The sequence below is a fragment of the Hylobates moloch genome, unplaced genomic scaffold (assembly GCF_009828535.3).
Source record: "Hylobates moloch isolate HMO894 unplaced genomic scaffold, HMol_V3 SCAFFOLD_8, whole genome shotgun sequence".
Classification (NCBI taxonomy): Eukaryota; Metazoa; Chordata; class Mammalia; order Primates; family Hylobatidae; genus Hylobates; species Hylobates moloch.
The window spans coordinates 38,653,104-38,673,383 of NW_026652283.1; the positions used below are offsets into that span (position 1 = coordinate 38,653,104).

At 52.1% G+C, this 20,280-nt stretch overlaps 1 protein-coding gene across 3 annotated transcripts in view; it reads right to left on the reverse strand.

Annotated features, from left to right (window-relative positions):
- Positions 1 to 20,280, reverse strand: part of GRIK3 (glutamate ionotropic receptor kainate type subunit 3) — a 237,258-nt gene that overhangs the window by 34,178 nt on the left and 182,800 nt on the right. For all 3 annotated transcript variants that reach the window (XR_009214451.1, XM_032160273.2, XM_058442289.1), the window contains exon 10: positions 12,797 to 13,000. Coding sequence is in view for 2 of the 3 variants with exons in the window: in XM_032160273.2 (XP_032016164.1) it covers positions 12,797 to 13,000 (204 nt within the window). In the remaining variant the exon portion in view is untranslated. The remainder of the gene's footprint in view (positions 1 to 12,796; positions 13,001 to 20,280) is intronic.

Sequence of the window (20,280 nt, forward strand, 5' to 3'; positions counted from 1 at the left end):
TCTCAGAGCCTTTGAAACCTCCCTGCCATTATTCCTGCTCTTTGGTTTTAATGGGGTCGGGAGACCAAGACATCCACAGCATTCTATACCTATGGAGGCAAGACAACTGGCCAATATGACCTTCACTGGGAGTTTGGATCTGTGTTCTCCCTTGGGCTTCAGGAAGGCTGGAGTTCTCCACTTCGTTTCTGGTTAAGGCATAAAATACTACATTTCACCATTGGTTACGATTTCCCTGAAAAAGGCATTATTTTGTCCAACTTCCCTTGAAAGATGGGAACAGATGTCAAGCCTTTGCTGTTTCGGTTCATTACTCAGAATGAAAGGCCCAATCTTGGCAGGCTCTTCCCACTTGTGCAAGTTTTCTTTGACGATGATTCATAAAATCATAGGCTGTCAGAGCTGGATGAGAGAACTTCAAGTCTATTCGAGGAATACAGCTATTCCAACCCCACGTTTTTTTTTAAATTTTTATTATTATTTTTTAACAGAAGGAAACTGAGGCTCGGAGAGAAGCTCCTTGGTCTTTGTTATAATATTTATAGTAATCATGTCCTTGAACGACATCAAACCCCTGACTTGTACAACACTTTCATTGGTCTAATGAGTGTTTTGTCAGCCCTCCTGCCTCACCAAGGACCTTTCTGTACTATTTCTAAACCTCTGGACCAGGCAGGATGGCCTTCCCAGGACATTACTTCATCCCCATAAGCAGCTTTCCACTTACCAAGAATCTGTTGGGGCCCTCCTGGCTTCTCCTCCTCCCAGTGTCCTCTATCCTTGCATGAGGTCACCTGGCCCCACCCATTCTACCACACCCCCAGCTCCCCAAACTGAAGGTAAGAACAATTTAACCTGCTATAGCTCCATCCTTTGTTCCTCAGTCTCCAGATGCCCTGGCTGCTGGTTGAATCCTGCCTTGTACTCCAGACTAAAACCTGGACATCTTCCTACCAGGAATGGGGTTGGGACTGTGGCCCCAGCTCTAACAACTTGTCACTGATCAGCCTTCTCTTAGGACAGGGGTCCTCCCAAGGGTCTGAGATCTGGCCTCTGACTCCCAGCTTGCTGCCTGTGTCTGGTGTCCCTGCTGGAAGCTCCTGCTTGGATTCCCAAGTATAGTTCCCACCAGCTTCCTCATCTCCGTTCTCCGCCTCTTAATTGGGATCCCCATCACACCAGCCAAGCATGACTCAGTGTATTGCGTACGCTGCCTATGCCTATGCCATCTTCCCAGTATCCCTGCCAGGTGGTCAACATCCTCGTCATATTCCAGATGGGGACAGGTGGCTCAATCAGGCGAGGAGGCTTGTTTAAACTGGTAAGTGGCTGAGCCAGTACTTGGACCCCGTTCATTGTGATCTCAAAGCCCAACATTTGACCACTCTACCATGCAAGCCACATGTAGTGGATTGAATTATGCACCCCACCCCCAATTATGTTCAAATCCTAACCCCTGGTACCTATGAGTGTGGTCTTATTTGGAAATAAGGTTTTTGCAGATGAAATTGAGTTAAAATGAAGTTATACTGAATGAGGGTGGGCCCCAAATCCAACGACTGGTGTCCGTATAAGAAGAGGAAAAGAGGAGGCTGGGTGCAGTGGCTCACGCCTGTAATCCTAGCACTTCGGGAGGCTGAGGTGGGTGGGTCGCCTGAAGGCAGGAGTTCGAGACCAGCCTGGTCAACACGATGAAACCCCGTCTCTACTAAAAATACAAAAATTAGCTGGGCATGGTGGCATGCGCCTGTAATCCCAGCTACTTTGGAGGCTGAGGCAGGGAGAATCGCTTGAACCTGGGAGGCGGGGATTGCAGTGAGCTGAGATCACATCACTGCACTCCAGCCTGGGCGACAGAGCGAGACTCTGTCTCAAAAAAAAAAAAAAAAAAAAAAAAAAAAAAAAAAAGAAGAGGAAAAGAGAATGCACAGATACACACAGAGAAGGCCATGTGATGCTGGAGGCAGAGACTGGAATAGCGGATACAAGCCAGAGGCACCAGGGACTGCCAGCCACACCAGAAGACTGGAGAGAAGCATGGAATAGGTTCTCCTTCAGAGCCTCCAAAAAGAACTCGCCCTGCTGACACCTTTATTTCTCATTTCTGACTTCCAGCACTGGCAGTTCATGGCCATTTGTTGTGGCAGCTCTAGGGAACTAACACACCTGCCACTTAGACCCCGTGCAGGACACATGGGGCACCTTCCACAGCCTGCTGCTGTCCCCGCCCCAGCACCTGTCTCACTCCGAAGAGCAAGCGTCATGGCTGGACCCACCCTGCCTTGTCCCGAGCCCACTGTTGCATTCCCAGAGACCTGAACTTGGCTCTGGCCCCTGACCATGGGGCTTCCCAGCATACACTTCACACTGCCTGGCTTGGGAGCCCTGCAGCTGCAGAAAGCTGCTGGTACACCCTTGCCACCTCCAGGTCCCTCTGCTACTTCCACAGTTGCCTAAGTACGCCAGCCTCACTCCTGCCATGCATACGGGACTCTTCCCCGGATATTCTTCTGGCATCCTGCCCACATCTCTGGTATGTGGCATCATGGAATTCACCGTCTGCTCTTTTCCCAAAGTGGTGTTTCTCCAACTAGAATCTATCCCTATCCATGGTGCTAATTAAAGTAGGTCAGGACTTCCCAATGCCCTTGGGATAAAAAAATTCTTACTAGGGTTGTTTACAGCCATGCATGATCTAGTCCAGTGCTGTCCAACAGAGCTTCCTGCAACGATGAAAAAGTTCTCTGTCTGCACTGCCCAATATGGCAACTGGGGGCCACACGTGGCTGTCAAGCATTTGAAATGTGGCTTGTAAGACTGAGGAACTGAATTTATACTTCAATTGAATTTTAATTAATTAAAGCTTAACATTAAATAAGCCCGTGTGGCTGGTGGCTGCCGCAACGAAAGGCTCTCCAGCACTTTTTACACTGTCCTGCCCTCCTCTCTTCCTCCCAGGCTTCCTGCAGCCCCTCTGATCTACGTTCATCCAGCCCCTCCTCTTACCTCCGGATACTGCACATGAACTGTTCTCCACCTGGAACCACTTTCTCCCCAAACTCTTTGTCTAGTGAATGCCGACTTCTGCTTCAGATCTCAGCCCAATCATCACTTCCACAGACACAAGCCTCAGAGGAAATCAGAACTCCCTGGCGACTGTTCTCATCGCATCAGGCACTTGTCACTCCCAGCACTGATCACGGTTGTGATTTTAGAGGCATTGGCTGATTCTCTGGGTGTTTCCACTTCCCCCGCCCCAGACCATGAGCTCGGGAGAGTGAGGCTGGAGCCTGTCACCTTTTCACCGTTGTGTGCCCCGTGGCTGGCACAGTGTCTGGCACATAGTAGGCCTTTCGTAGAGACTCTGGGAATGAATGAGTAGGATGTTGCTGCTTTAGACGAGGCACCCAGCGAGCGTGTCCTCTGGGTCAGCTGGCAGAGCACACGGCCGTTTACAAGAGGATAAAGCAAGTCACAGACAGTGTCTGCTGCTGAGCCACAGCCTCCAAGCTTAAGAAAACACTGTGTCCCTGAAGGGCCCTGGACATGAACCTAACAAACCAACACCCTGAACGGTCCACACATTTGAACAGAGGGGAAACAGGTGCTAGCCCATTCATAAGTGTCAACCGATGGGTCAACTACTAGTACTTGTGATTCATTCACCAGCTTCCTGAGTGACAGCAGCCTCACTGCCTAATGGTGAGGAAAGATGTGTGTACCCTTCCTGGACCTGAGAGGACAGCCCAATTTCTGAGGCCCAGCAAGCTCCATCCCCATGCCTCTGTCCTTCGGGAAGGATGGGCAGGTCTTCCCTGCTTCATATACCCCATAGGGGTCCCCAGGTTGGATGCACCGTGGGCTCCGTGTCCCTTCAGTGCAAGTTCTCTCCCCAGACCTCATACCCTGACAGTCGTACTAGCCCAGACAGGGCAGGGCCTGCCCTAGCAACAGCCCAACAGAGCTGAAGGCAGTGAGCCCCCCTGCCCCCAGGCTAGGTCCTGGTTACATACTCCCAGAGCCCCTGCACTGCTCCTCTGTGCCTTTATCACTATGGAATTTTTATTTGTAAGTCACTGTGGGACGCCCAGCTCCTCTGCCAGGATATACAGCCCAGGAGCGTGGGGAATGAGCTTGTTTCACTCACTGATGTGTCTCTAGGGATTAACACAAAGCCTGGCTCAATGTAGGGGCTCAATCAAATTTTGCTCGAAGAATGAGCATCAAAATACCCCCAAGGGTCCTGTTCTCCCCTTACCCCAGCCTAATGGGCTGAGCTCTGGCATCGGGTTTCCTGCACTAACTCCCACCAGTTCACCTGATCCTGTCCCCTGCCTGCCTCTCTCCAGAGTTTACAGCCTGCTGCTTGTGCCCTGGCCCCGGATGAACCCACCTGAACGTTGCTGCCCCTCTTCCTTCTGACCTGTCAGTGGACCCTAGCACCGATAGCCCTCACCTGCCCTCATTCCCACATCAGAGAGGTCCTGGTGAATCCTCAGCTCCACAGAGCTCTCCAGTCACTGCCCTGGGCAACCTGGCTGGTCTGGGGAGGGTCCACCTTTGGAGCCCATCTCTTTCCCCTGCCCCCAGGTGAGCTCCCAGCATGTCCAGCTCCATAGAGCACTGCTCCAGGCTGGGGCAGTGGGATTGGGCAGAACCATCCCTGGCGTTGCAGACAGATGTTGGGGCCAACACATGCAGGCCAGAACCAAGGTCTAGTTCCTAGTTGGGAGGAAGATGAGACACAGCGGGGGCAATGGTAGTGTGTCTTTGATAACAGATCTTCCCGTCACACCTGCCAACCCACCTGGAGGCTGGGAAACCACAGTTCACTGTGCCATGGCCATAACTGGGGTTGGGGGACAGCTTCCCAAATCCATGTCCTCCTTCACCCAACCCTCATCACCAGCTTCTGCTGCCTAACCAGATGCCCTTCCTGGCTTCCCCTGACTGCTGCTGGTGAAGGGGACAGGGCATGGCTAGCCCTGACCTCTCGAGTCTCCGAGCTCTTCCCCCAAAGTTTCCTGGGATGGGTCACAGTGACTCCCCACTGCTCCCTGATCTATAGGAACTGTCAGCCCAGGCCCCAGTCTGGGAATCAGGGAAGCTCTTCCACCCAGCCACATTCCTTGCCCAGAACACTTGCTCTCATTGAATATTTATATCTAGTCCTATGTTCATAGATAATGGCCCATTTCTTCCACTAGAATGTAGGATCTTGAGGATCAGGGAAGGGTTCCTGCCTGTTTTGTTCACTGCTGTATCCACAGCTGCTAGCATGGGGCCTGACTTGATAGATTCATTGCAGAAATGAATAAATCAGTCACTGGGAGCACTGGAGGTTTAAAAGAGATCCCCCAGCAAGTGCTGTCTCAGGAGTGCCATCCTGCAGTTGGTGGGGGCAGGGAAAGGGGAGCAGGGGCGGGGGCATAGCAAGTCAGAGAGAATATCTGTGGATGGCCTGTCAGCTAGCTGTCAATCTTAACAATTAGCACTGTGGCCATCGATAACCTTGGGAAACGGCACTGTGAAAAGCCCACATATATTTAAATAGATGGGGAACGGGTGCTAGAAAATTCTTAAGTATCAACCAGTGGGTCATGTCTCTGGTTGGCACACAGGCTTCCTGAGCTGATGGATGTCTGACAGTGAGAAAGGATGGCTGTGCCTCTCCCAAGCTTGGGAGAACTGCCTGGTTCCTGAGTCCCCGCGGGGACCAGCCTGTGCCTATTTCTTAGGAAGGCTCAGTGGGATTTCCCTGCTTCAGGGCACACTCCAAAAGATGCATCACAATCTCTATCGCCATCTCTGAAAGAATACCGTCCCCACCCCCTGCATGTCCACAAGGGTGCTGTCTGTCCAGGGCTAGCCCTAGCACAGTCCTGCCAGTGCTCTGGGACTCCACGAACTCAGCTGCAGCCCCAGCCAAGCTCTGACCAGATGGAGACTTCAGCAGCCTCCGCCATCCATCCAGACATGTGTCTTAGACCTGCCTGGGATATCTCTTCCTCATTCTTCAGGTCGCAGCCTAATAGTCACTTCCTCAGGGAAGCTTGAGGCCTCTTCCTTGGGGTACACTCCCAAAGCCCTCTATCTTTCCTGTTGCAGCACTGATCAAAATCTTAATGAAATCTCACTTGTCTGATTCGTTGTTTGCCCCCGGAGGATAAGGACCATGTCTGCCTGGGTCACCCTCACTGCCTAGTCACCACTCCGGGTCTGGCACATTATCAGCTGGCGCTGGGCTCAGACCCCTCTCAGGCAGCCTTTCAGATCCTCTGGCTCTGGCCAGACTCATGCAGGTCCAATCTGACAGCATCTCAACGCCTGCCCAACTGGCCACCTCTGGCCTCCAGCCCTGTGGTTTCTCACAGACGCTGCTGCAAGATCCCGATTCATTCCCATGCCCACCATGCCAAACCCAGAATGCATGGGAGTCAGGAGCCAGTGGATAAACCTGTTTACCCTTCCTCTGCTTACCCCAAGAGATGGTCCTGACACACTTTGTCAAGTTTTTCCAGGGTGCAGACTGAGACATTAGTCACCCTCTATGGCAACCAGCTCAATAACACATCCTTGTGTTGCCTTCCTCCTTCCTCCTCCACATCCCTTGCCCTTGCCCCTCATTCTCTCCCTGGCATCACAACCCCTAATTGAGTAATGGCATAATCCCCTGCCTCAGGCTCTGCTCTGCAGGCTCCCAGGCTGAGACATTGCTCGATAAAGTTTTGTGGAATTGATGAAGGAACAAATGATCCTCAGCAGGGGAGCTTGCATGTTTCAGCTGCTCCTTCTGACCTGGGTTTCCCCCAATACTCCTTTCATCCCTCAAGCCCTCTTGCTCTCTTACACCTGTTTGTCCGGACCTGGGCCCCTGCCAGGCTCTTTCCAGGCCTTTCCCCAGGCTGGTCTCTGCTCACCGAATTCTGGAGCTGACAGTTCTGCAGTGACTCTTGATGGGGCCGCAAGTCCATCCTGCACCCCTCACCTGCTTCCCTGGTCTCCCCAGACAGACCCTGGAGACATCCTGAGCTCCCCCAGGGCTCCACAGTCATTGCTCTGGGCAACCTGGATGCTCCAACAGGAGTCCAGCTTTGCAGTTCCCCCTGCCCTCAACTGCCCTGTCCTCTCCAGGATTCCAACTTGCCCCAGGGGAGCTCCCAGCATGCTTCACTTGCAAGCGTGCTGGCCCAGCCCAAAGGAGGTAGCTTGGGCAGAGCATTTCCTGGCCACACAAACAAGGGTGTGAGGCTCCTCCTGAGACGCATGCATGCGGGCCAGAACTCAGATCTGCTTCTGGTTGGAAGATGGTGGACAAGGTGGGCAATGGGGTCATGGCCTTGACATGAGGCCCTCCTCACACACAGCGTGGCTGGGAAGCCAGCTAGTCATGACCCCACAATAACCACGCCTCTGGACAAAGCATGCAAGTCCCTGTGTTCACCCACGTGTCCCTCATTCAGCGAGGCTGCTCTGTGTGTGTCCAGCCCATGCCAGGTGTTGGGGCAGCAGCCAAGTTTAGCCCATCAGGTGCTCCCCATCGGTAAGAAGAGTCACACAGGGAAATTGGCACTTCTAGCTGTGCCACCCTCCCTGGTCTGCACTCAGTGTTACTGGGAAGCAGAGGGGATGTGTGGGTGGTACAACTTCTCCATAGGAAAGTATACAATATGCTAAGGCTACCAGTGATGACTCTTTGTCTCCATTGTGTTCCATACTTCATCTTGGTCCAGCCCCATCTATGAGGCAGGGAAAACTTCTTATCTGGCCATCCATACTGCAGGGAGATGTAACAACTTAGAGAGAAAAGAATCAATTTCCCGTGGCCTGCAGAGCTTCTGTGCATCCCTGTTAGCCTCCCTCTTGCTCTGATGCAGGGGGCTGGGAGAGCAGCCAGGACAGAATCCTGGGTCTGCCAGGGTGAAATTTGAGAACAGGAGCACTCGAGGACCCTGCTGGGGCTGACCTTTTACCCCCGGGAGGTCACGCTTGTGCCAACTCGAGGATGCCCATTCCTCATCTCCCTTGACCTCCTTGCGGCCAGTGAACCTCCCCGCTTTCTAATAGCCTCTCCTCCTTGGGCCTCCTTCACCCCATGCTCTCCTGATTCTCTTCCTTCCCCTCCAGCCTTGCCAGCCCAGGCATCTTGTGGCTTCCACCCTTTCATCTGTGCCATTCAGGGTCCCACCCCGGGTCCTCATCTCTGCTCCCCCCGAGCAGCTGGCGTCTCCACCTCCCAGGCTTGCTGCAGGATGTGCTGATGACTCCTAGTGCTCAGCCTCCAGCCCTGCTCCTTCCTCCAAGTGCCCAGCCACAGGGCCACCATCTACGGGGACCCCAATCCCAACACATCCCAAATGGACCTCACTATGTTTCCCAAATCCTCAATTTCTCTGGGGGGCTTTTGATGTGAGCAGGACACCATCACCTCCTTAACTGTCTAGAGTAGAATTTCATGCCCTGTCCGTAACTCCTCCCTTTCCCCCACCTCCTCCATCCCACCAATCACCAGCCTCATCAGTTCTACCTGCTTGTCTGCTGGCTGTGCATCTACTTCCTCCTTTCCTAGAGCAGCACTCTGAGTGAGGCCACCATGCTTGCCCTACTTGGGTCCCAGAGATGGCCTTCATACTGGCTCAGGTTTGGCACAGCAGCAGAGTGACCTTCCTCAAGTGCCAAGTCGATGTCACCCCCTGGCTCCACTTCAGTGGGTTCAAATTCTCCACAGCCCTCAGGACTAAAGTCCAGTTCCTTGGTTCAGCACCTGAGACTCCTCAAGGCCTGCCTCTTTCCCCCTTCTCCAGCAGCAGCCCTCCTCTTGACTCCAGGCTCTCCACTCTTGGGGTTCTGCCCCTGCACTCCGCAAGTGGGCTCCTGGGCACCTGGTGCCAGGACACAGAAGCTCTGGATGGCAGATGGGGACTCCTAGCGTCAGAAAAGCCCAATGCCCCAAGTAAAGTAAGAAGGTGGCACCTTGGTGGTGCCTCAGTTTCCTGTGAGTCTCATCAATGTGAGTCAGCTCCTGGAGGCTCCCTGTTTGGATCCAGTGGGGGTAAGGTCTAGGTCCTGGACTACTGTGGCCTGGCAGGATGACCACAGCTGAGGGGCCACCCTCCCACCACCATCCCATTCAATCATGGCCATACTTTAGACAGGGAGGCTGTCCCTGGAAGGAGCAGTGATGAGAGGGACAGCTTCTGTGTACTGAGCACCGGGAACTTGGCGAAGCATTTTGGTGCCATATCTCATTAAATCTTCCCACCAATGCCAGGCAGGAGGCTCTTTTATTATCCCCATTTTGTAGACACGGAAATGGAGGCCAGAGAAATGGAATAACTTTCCCGCTGTCAGCTGAACATGTGCTAGGCCCAGAATTTGAACCCATTTCGGTTAGATTCCAGAGTCATCAAAACACGTGGAAATAATTTAAGGCACGGATGTGAGTAGAAGATTTTTGAAAGAGGAAACAGACAAGCAGGCAGTAAATATAGAGAGAGCGAAATTTGGAAGAGAGATGGGGGATGGAGGGAATAATCACTGCTCTGTCTGATCATGTTTGTTGTTGCCCCTATAGTTCAAGGCAACTTGGGGCAGGCGAGTGTGTCAGCAGGAGGCGATGCATCCTCTAGCCACCCCATCTTCCTCTGCAACCCTTGGAAGACCATGTGGCATGGGACAGAGGCTAGCAGGGAGTATCCAGGAAGGGCTTTTTAAGTCTTGCTGGTCAGAGGCTCCACCCAGGGCCTCCAAATGGGTCCCGGGGGGCAGATACTTACAAAGGTGGGCATTCATCATCTTTACGCCTACATTCAGTTCCCTAACAAGGAAGTAATAATATTGCCAAGCCTTTACCACGCTTTCTATGGGCTCGTGAGAAGACTAATTATCTGACGACGCTAATAAATGGTTATAATGTTATTAAAAATGGCACCAAGCTAGGATTAATAGGCTCATCAATTGTAGAGAATCGGGCTTAACAAGGTTCCCTGCATGTCCCATCAGGCCTGTAACCCTGGTGAATACTGGGCTGCCCAAAGCACCGCCTGGCTGCTCGGAGGCCGTGGACCACACTCCCTCCTTTTCCCAGCTCAGGGTCAGCTTAGGGAGGTCAGGCTGATGCTGGGCTTCTCTGATCACATTCCCTTGCAAACAGCTCTTCAAAGCTGTGGGTGGTGAGGGTGGCCCAGCCCCGCTTACCTCCGCACACAGCCTCCACCTTCCACGTGATCTTCCTTCTCCCCTGCCCAGCTTGCCTCTGCAAGTGACAGCCTCAGAGCCTACCCGGAGCCCCAGACTCCAAGCCCCACTCATAAATGCAGGGGAGGGGATAAGATGGAGATGCCTCTGGGGCCTGCTGACTAATTTCCATAATAATTATAGTTATTACTAATAACGGTGACAACACCACTCCCTTCCGTTTATATTGAATTCTACAATCTAGAAGCTGCTTCCGCACCCGTTGTCTCCTCTGAGGCTCACAACAAGCTGTGAAGAACGTGGAGCAGGTATTATTATTCTCACTGTCAGGTTAGGAAAGTGCAGCTCAGAGAGATAAGGGGACTTCCTGAAGCCCCCTCCCCAGCCTCCAAGGAATAGTTGTAAGGATAAAAATAAAAATAATAATAGTAAATACTGACATGGTGATGACTACGTAATACACTACGTTAACTTAATCTTCCTAACAATCTTATGAAGTAGGTCCTATTAATACCATTTCCCTTTTACAGATGTGGAAACTGAGACACAGAGAGGTTAAGAAACTTGTCCAGGAATGCACAGCTAGCAAGTGGAAGAGTTTGAATCAAACCCGGCTCGAGTTCATGCTCTTGACCATTTGAGTCTCCTGTTAGACTTCCCCAGGAGCCCAATTTGCTGGGGACTAGGAAATGACTCCACCGGGCCAGGCTCCAGCCTTCACGCCTTGAGCTCCAGCCTCCCTCCCCACTTGCAACCTCCAAGGTCTCTGTAGGCAGCTCCCCTCAGACAGAGGCAAAGGGGCTTAACCGAAGGCCCTGATGCTGCCTGCTCCCATCCTGGAGAGGTGAAGTCATAAAAACCTTTGGCTGGTACTCTGTGGGTTGCAAAGATCTCTGCATGAACCTCCCTCCGTCCTGGCCCCTGGGGTCAGGATGGTTCTTTGCAGAAGCTGGAACACAGGGCTACGAGGCAGGGAGACTCCAAATTCTGGCTCCACCACTTCGTCTCTCTCTGCCTCAGTCTCCCTATCTGTAAAATGGGTGTTAATAACAGTACCTACCTCACTGGGCTGTTATAAGGATAAATGAGAGAAGGAATCTAAGAGGTCCAGTATGGATCAGGTCCTCGAATTCAGCAGCAGCTCCTTGATAGAAAATGCTTCGGTCAAGTTAAGGGCCCTGAGCTGGAAGGCGGGTCATGTTTATTGTGTGCCAGGTAAGCCTGTGGAAACGGTGCCTTATTTAATTCCTCCAACAACCACAGGAGCTGTGGTAGTTGCTAATTACTCCTATTTTAGGCAGGGCATGCTGGCTCATGCCTGTAATCTCAGCACTTTGGGAGGCCAAGGCAGGAGGATTACTTGAATCCAGGAGTTTGAGAACAGTCTGGACAACAAAGTGAGATCCTGTTCTCCACAAAAAAAAAAAAAAAAGAAAGAAAAAAAAATTAGCCAGGTGTGGTGCCTTGTGCCTATAGTCCCAGCTACTCAGGAGGCTGAAGCAGGAGGCTCACTTGAGCCCAGGAGTTTGAGGCTGCAGTGAGCTGTGATGGCACCACTGCACTCCAGCTTGGGTGATTCTGTCTCTAACAACAACCATTACTCCTATTTTAGAAATAAAGACATTGAGGCTTAGTGAGATTGATGAACTTACCCGGTCACACAACAAAACTGAGGCTTGAACTCAGACCTGCTGGGCCACAGCCTGGGCGTCTGAGAACTATGATGTGTTCGCTCACAGCATCTTACCAGGGTCCCTCTTACTGAACTTACTCTAGGCCCAGTCTTGTGCCACTATGACAACAATCGCGTGAGGAAGGCGTATCAACATGCCCAGTTTATAGATGGGGAAACTGCTCAGAGAGGTCGAGTGACCTGCCCCTGTTCACAAAGCTAATGAGGAAGAACTTGGACTTGAGCCCAGGGCCTCCCGATTCCTCCCTTGTGGTGGTGTCCCCAGCCTGTGGCTTCTCCCTCTTCCTCCCAATGTCTCAAGAAGGCCAGGTCCCCCCCACCGACCTCACCTGCCTGCTTGGGCTCCCGGCTGTACTCAGTCCTCTCCTGATCCCAGGCAGAGGAAGAGGCTGACTCCTTGGTGTTCCCAGCCAGGCCCTGCTCATCCCTTCTTCCCAGCTCTCAGCTTCCTGGACTCCCACTAGACCCAGAGTTACTCAATGCAGTGACAGGTTTCTCTCTGTGTCCAAGAATTTGGTGAAGTGTCTCATGTGGGTGCCTTGCCCCATAGCTGGGGCATCCTCTGGTGGTTTTTAAAGGAGCAGAAGATACCAAGAAGCCACAGGCCTCCTCCAGAGCAAGTTCATCGAAGCTGCCAGTGGGGCCGGCTCTGAATCAGATGGGGGCCAGTGCATCTGTGTGTGTACGGAGGGGAATGGCTTTGGGAGTATGAGCAAGGCAGCCCATGAGAGCTGGGGTGCACTTCTTCAGCTGAGGCCCCTCAGTCCTCAAGGTCACAGCATTCATCTCCATCACTCCTGTCCCCAGGGCCTTCCTCTGCCAGGCCGCCCAGCCCTGTGGTGCAGACAGCACTTGGCCAAGCCTCCCCAGGGTCCTGAGCCCTCCCATGCTCCCATCCGTGCTTACGTGGTCAATGAGCTCCTTGACCATGCCGTTCCACTGGCCCTTGTCGTCCTGCGCCCCGTACTTGCCGTCCTCCACCAGCCGGATCTCATAGGAGAAACCGAGGATGTGGGCCAGCTCCTTTAGCAGGTCGATGCAGTAGCCCTCGAACCGGTCATTCCCGTACAGTGTCCTGTCTGACTTCCGAAACATGACAAAGGGCTCCTCCTGCAGAGACAGATGGGCAGGGGGTGACGAAGACTGAGTAGCTAGGGCGGAGGCAGGCTTGCACTGGAGAGTCAGGGCTAGGACCTCTGCTCATGTTTTTATAAACCCCTTGGAGTGGCTTAGACAAAGGGCCCATGAAGTCAGGAGCGGGAAAGCACTGTCCTGAGAGCCAGCTGGGGGCCTCATGAATGGCTACCTGGTACGGGGCGGGAGTTCGGTAGGCACTTACTGATTTAACTGCCCAGTGGTTGCAGAGCTAGTGAGCGGTGGAGCAGGGCTTTGAGCTGGAGACTGATCCCAAGGCCCATGGTCTCTTTGCTGCACTAGTAATAGAGGCTCAGCGTGTGGTCCCTGCACCCACAGCATCAGCATTACCTGGGAACTTGTTAGAAATGCACATTCTCAGGCCCCACCCCAGACCTAACTGAACCGGAAACTCTGGGGAAAGCCCAGCGATCTGTGTTTTCAGAAGCCCTCCGGGGAATTCTGACGTCCACTCAAGTCTGAGGACGCTGCCGTGGAAAGCTCTTCAGAAAGTCTTCTGCTCTAACTTCTCTTCCAACTCCAATTTAAAAGATTAGATTTACACGCTCCTGGATGCCGTTCTCTTTCCAAGAATCTCCTCAGTCCCCTGTGTTAGGATCCCAGGGGAGTGATTACTGGTAACAGGGACAGCTCATCGGTAGGTGGCTGTGCCAGGCACTGGTCAATTAGCAAGTGAGTTTATGCCCGTGGGGGGCCTAGCACAGAGCCCAGGGGAGCTCAGCAGACAGGAGCTGGTATCGCCTCATTTCACCTTAATGTCAGCCCCCTGGGGTGGGTATGAATGATCCCATTTTATAGATGCAGAAAGTGAAGTTCATGAGGATATGTGACTTGTGCAAGCCCCCCCAGCTGGCAGGGAGAGAAGATCTGAATTCAGGTTAGTGTGACCCCAGAGTGCGAGTTCTGTGTCTGAGGCCCATGGTGCTCCTCCCTCCGGGGCAGGTGATCCCCAGGAAGGTGCTTGTGGGTCAGAGATGCCTGTCCCATGCCAGACCCCCCACCATCCACCCCCTCCACCTGCCACAGGCTTCTTTCTTTCTGGGTGATGGGGAGCCTTGGACCGGATTTGAACAGAGCATGACTTTGTCTGATTTCTCATTTAGAAACAAACCCCTGGCAACCCTGCAAAGAATAACCGGGAGGAGAGGCAGAAGAGCCAGTGGAGAGAGGCAATCCACTTCATCCAGTCGAGATATGCAGTGCGAGGAACTGTGGGCTCTGATGCAGCAAGGTCCCCGAGTCCAGGTCAACACGCAAGTCCACGCTTCTGCCGGCACCGTCTATCTGGCTTCACTCACAAAGCCCCATCCCGTGTCCGTGATGGATGCGCTGAACTCCCAGAAAATTCAACACAATTGAGTTCCACTCTGCACCAGGCACTGACTTAAACTCTTTGTCACAGACTGTTTGATTTAAGCCTCACTAGCTTGCAGATAGTAACACTGTCCCTATGTGATAGATGAGGAAATTCAGGCTCAGAGAAGGTCAGCAAGTTGCCCAAAATCACACAGGAGCTGAACTACAGTGATGGGATCCAGTTCCAATCCTTCCCAGTCAGCTGCACCTCTGCCTGGCTTGTGTCTCCTGTCTATTCCCTGGGGTCAGACCTTCTGGAGTTCATCTGCTTTTCCAGATCCCCAAATCAGGTAAAGGGCTGCCATCCCAGAGCCTGTTCCTGGACAACTCTAGTCTTCCGACTCATCTGAGACTCCTTCCTTCGCCCCCTGCCCTGTTCCTGCCTATAGCTCCTAGGCCTCTTTCTGTCAGCCAAACGTCCCCAGACCTGCCTCAGCATCCCGACGTGACAGAATGTCTCAAGCCTTCAGTGGCTGTGTGACCATGGTTAGCTGACAGAATGCAGGAAACCAGGAAGCTCATGTCCGCATGCCCAGATTAAGGCACGTGCTTAACTGTGGAGGCGTCTCACCCTTCACTCAACTGGCAGGGCCATTCCCTTGACCTCATGAGCCCCTGGGTGGGATGGGCAGTGGAAGATCCGGTGAAGACCCTCGTCAGAGGTCCTAGGAGCAGATGCTCACCAGCAGCCTCCTGCTGGGCTCCCGCTGTGGTGGCAGGCTTGAGTGTTTGGCCCTCTCTCCCAGCAGTGCTAATTCTCCAGATCCCATCCTGCCCCATGCTTGATCCACTGGAGCTTTTCAACAGTCCTTTGGGATGCTTCAGGGAAAGAACTGGTGGGGGCGGGGCGGTCTCTGAATCCCCAAGGAATTCCCGACTATCCAGGGATTCCGAGTCTAACTGGGTAGGAAGCTGGACCCTCGGCTAGGCGCCATGCTTAATCTCAGTGCCTCTCTCACTCGCCTTCCAACCAAGTAGGCAGCTCAATGAGGTTGGAGAAGAGTCCAGGTGGGTCCTGGGAAAAGTGCTGAGGCTGGAGGAAGGAGGACAATGGCTGGTCCATGCACTGCCTTCATGCACATTCATCTCTGGGCAATGCTCCTGCACCCTGGCATGGGGCCTGGCGAGCAGGGTCTTTTAGTTGATGCTTTTGTGCCATGGACAAGTTGTACCACTGCACCTGGTGGCCCTGACTTTAGCTGATGGAAAGAATTAGAGAGAAGGTACCATCTTTCCCAGAGGATCCGCCAACCACACGTAGAATCCTACGCAAAATTCACCTCCTTCTGTAAAATGGGGAAAATGAGAGACCCTGCCTCACAAGGTTTTTATTATTATTATTAATCATCATCACCCTTATCTTTTTCTTGTATGCTATTTGGCTGGTTACTGCAGTGAGCTTTGCAGCCTAGAGGCCACGCCCAATGTCATCAAAGGTTAAAACTCATGGCTGATAGTGGAAAACCGTTCCAGGAAAGGTCCCTGAGATAGCTCACTTCCTGACCCTGTCTTCACGCCCCTCCCTGGCCTGATCCTCTAAAATTAGCACTTCATTTGTGAAGCCACCACAGCCCCAGAATCTATACATCTCCATATAAATATGCTGCCTTCAGAGCAGCTGTAAAATGCCATTAATTTCGGGAAGTGCTTTGCGGATGGCATACATATTTAACAGCCAAAGCCCGGAGCATTAAAATGGTGCTCGCCTTAGTAATGTGTCTCTAGACCTGCAACATCTCCTAGGGGATAATTCTGAACTCCGCCAACTACTTATTCATGGACTATTTCACAATTTATTACTGGAAATGTCCAGACAGCCAATTCACGAGCTCTCTCGGCTGCTAATCGATTGCTCAGTGAAGGTGCCCTCAATTTCATAACTTCACGCTCTCCTATTGCTCTGGGAGAACAGCCATAGGAACAGGGGTAATATTTCTCTTCAACAAGTCACAGAAAACAGGGGTCCAGAAAAATAACCGTTTCTGACTTTCCGTTGCCAGGGTTCTTGGTCCGGTCTCTCTCCGATCACTCACCTGGCGTTCAAGCCAGGCCTAGCGCTAAGCCTCTCCCAGTGACAGGGCCCATGGAGTTGGAAGAGGGAGTCTTGGGGGTTATCCCCAATTCAGGAAGGATCGAGGAATTAGCTACCTGATATCTGGGTTCTGAAGCTCCCTTCTGACAGGTAATATCAGCCCACAGCCACACATGCACGCACAAGTATACACTATGTCCTTGGCACAAATGCACTACATTTTCATATGTCCTGTCTGCCTAGCCCTTCTCAGACACAGAGGCCAAGGACCTTGGACCTCAGGCCTCAGCTTTAATCAGTTAGAACCAGCACACAGTATCAGGAGTCCTGTTCTCCCAGCAGGAGGGGCCTAGAATGGTTCCCAGCCCGGGCTAGTTCTCCCAGCCCACACTCTAGCCCCAGCTTTTCCCCCTCTCCTGCTGCTGGGTGCTGAGTGTTGGGCTTGCCTGGCAGGCAGTTGAGCCCATGCGGGTCACGATGTGCACATGGCACAAATTCACCCACCAGTGAGTATCCAGTACCCGTGCGTAGCTGGTCCCACACCCACCCACACACCCGCATGCACGCCCACACCGTGGCTCACATCGGCAGCCAAACGAGCCTTGAACCTTCGAAAGCTGGGCCGCCAAGAGTGGGCCGGGTGTGTCTTCTCAGTGTGCGAGCTGAGGTTTGGGCAGATGAATTTTTCATGAGCTCGTGGAAGAGCGGAACCAGAACAGAGGCTGGGGCAGGGCGGCGAGAGGGCGGGGGAGGGCAGGCATCCAGGCTCCGGCGGCTGCTGTTTCCATCTCAGGAATGGGGAAGGCTGAGGCTGCCAGTGCCTCTGAGGGGCCAGAAAGGGCAGTGCCAGGGCTCTGGCCATCTGTCCGTCCAGGGTAAGGCATCTTTAGCACCTAACGCGGGGGGTTCAGGAGAGGGGAGAATAGCAGGTAGGTTTGGGGGCAGCTCACACAGAGCTGCTGCTTTCTGCCACACCAGATTCCTGGGAAAGAAAGGGGAGGAGAAACTCCCCCTCATCAGGGGTCTTGGATCCAGGCCCTGTTCCCTAGAGGCAGAGCAGTTTGATGTCGTGTACTGGTACCTCGGGACCTGCCTGTCACTCAAAGTGCTGTTGCCCTGACAACATCCTCCTAGACAGGCTGGGGCTGTGCTCTCAGCAGGAGGTGCTGGCCCTACATTCAGGCTGCCAAGCATGGGGCTGGATTTTTAGCCACAGCGGCTGGGGCTGGGCCACTCCCTGTCACCTTTTAGCTGTCCCAAAGAGCCCAAGCCTGAGAGCATCCCCTAGGGCTCCAAGACAGGCAGACCACGCTGAGCCTTTTGGGAACATTCTCTGGAGCATCTGCAGCAGCTCTAGTTTCAGGGGGCCCCAGGCCAGTCCTTGCACGGGAGCGAGCATCTGTCTCTCAGGAGACTCCGAGGACACTTCTGGCTAGACGGACTTTCTTGGAGTCCCATGTAAAGACTGTGTCACATCCTCTGTCCCCATTAGGAATACTTCAGAGGTCATTCCCTCCATTCCCCTGCCTCCAGGAAAGAGTAGGCTTCTCTCACTGCCCCATAGGGAGAAGCACACCTCACCCTGCAATGATCTCTGGGCAGTGGGGATGGAGAGAGCTGAATCATCAGTCACCCCCAGGCCATGTGAGTATTTGATACTACACGATGTGGTTAAGATGGTCAGTGGCCCCATCCATAGGCGGCGGGATATCTGCTTCAGGAGCTGAGACGGTGGCCAAGGTAGAAGGTGAGGTGGTGGCTGATCTGGAGTTCTATATCTCAGTAGGAGACTAGGACTATGAGGGACCCATGAGGCTGCAAACCCTAATGCCTCCAATGGCCAGCTGAGAAACACGATGTAAACGAATAGGGAGGGCTGGGGGGCAGAGTGGGGGACTATGGTGAGCCAGGGAATGGCCATGAACTTGGAAAGCACTCAAATGCAAATTAAGTTTGTAACAGAACAGCCTGTGCTAGAGATCACCTCTGTGGCCATGGGCAGGGGTCTCTGGTGAAGTTCAGGGCTCTGCCTGTGGACAGAAGTGGAGGTTTTCTCAAGATCTCTCACTCAGCATGCTGTATTCAAGCTGAGCTCACTGGGGACTGGATTTGTAATCAATAATAATGAATAACAATAGCAGCTGTCACTTAGACAGCACTCTGTGCCACTTAATTAATTCATCCTCTGAACTCTATGAAGTAGGTACAATTATTACCACCTCCCTTTTTCAGGTGGAGAAACTGAGGCCCAGGGCGGGTAAGCAATTTCTCAGGGTCATATGGCAAATCAACCTCAAAGCCAGGACTCCACCCCAAAGGTCTGTGCTTTTTTGATCATCAAACTGTTCTTTCCTCGTGTCCTGGTGGCACTGCATGTCCCAAAGAGCTCTGGGGTTGTATCTGCCCAGATGCCTTGCGGCTGAGAGGCTGTGGGACGGATGGAGCTGTGACCAGGCTATGGGCCAAGGGGGTTCTCTCCTTTCCTAGCCCTGGGGTGCCTAGGAACCAGCAGGATACTGAGAATGCAACCTCTGGGGATTCAGTGAGCACAGCAGGTCAGGAATCTTTGCAAGAAGCTGCAAGTATTGACAGAGAAGCGGTAAGCACTCACAGGTCAAGAGCATGGGGTGTCTCCTGGATTCTGCCTCTGCTTATGTAGCAAAAATCCCCTGTGCCTCTGCAGAAGGATTTTATGCCCTTGAAATCAGGCTGCTACCATTTTAATAAAATTTAGCCCCATGGTCTTTCAAGGTGCTTGTATTTTGTATCCTTTTGGTATATTATCTTTAGCTTGCCTCTTACTATTCAGAGTATTGTTTTGTGACTGACTCACCTTAGCTCATTTAATCATCTCTCTTCCTAATCTCTTAAATCATCCTAGTTTTACCTTTTTTTAATCTTGCCTTGTGAAAAGTGTTTTATTTATATCTCACATTTTATGCAGCTCTGCTTTTAATCTTTTAGCACCTTTTTATTATTTTATTTTTACCCTTTTATATTTTAGCTTTGTCACACTTTTATCCTTTCGCTTTTTGACATTTGGGTGTTACATTTTTTACCTTGTCTAGTGACAGCTATAAATTATTTAATTTTTCATCTTTCTTACTATCTTTCCTTTTTATCTCATTCCTTATCTTCATTTTCTCTTTATTATTTTCCTTTTAACTTTTTAATTTTGTTCTCTTTTCAACCCTCCTTTATCTTTTCTATTTTTATCCACAATAATATCCCTTTAATTGCGCATTAGTCTTCACCCCAATCCCTTTGCTCTTGTTATTTGTTTATTTTCATCCTTTACATTTTTACATCACAGGTTTTGTTTTTTTTACCCTGTTCCTCTTGAGATATTTTTGCTTATTGGTTTTAGCAGACTGATTTTTATATTTGTTTAGTTAACAAAAAGTTGATCAATAAAGGCCAGCAGGATGTGTGGCTTTAGGGAAGATGCTAGTAGGGGTCTTGCCCCAAAGAGAGGGACAGGTGTGCCCTGAGACCACCTCTTCAGGCTCTGTCGGCAGCTTGTCTGGAGCCACTGTGAGATCTCCATCATCTTTAGCTCAGATCCTCTCAATCATCCTAACCCCGAGGGCCGATGGTGAGACTCACAGGCTAACATTTATCTCTGGATGCCAACAGGATGCCTGGTATCTGCCACTCACTGGGCTACCTGGAAGAATGGTTTTTTCCCCATTACTTCCCTTCCTGTTCCACGACATCTGCCACCTGGCCACCAAGCACATATATGGTGAATCATCCCAGGCCACCCAGTAGGGCCTGGTTCAGCTGCCTCTGAGGGCACGTGGGTGAGAACAAGCCCCGTCTGAGCACCGTGGAAGGGGCCAGGTAT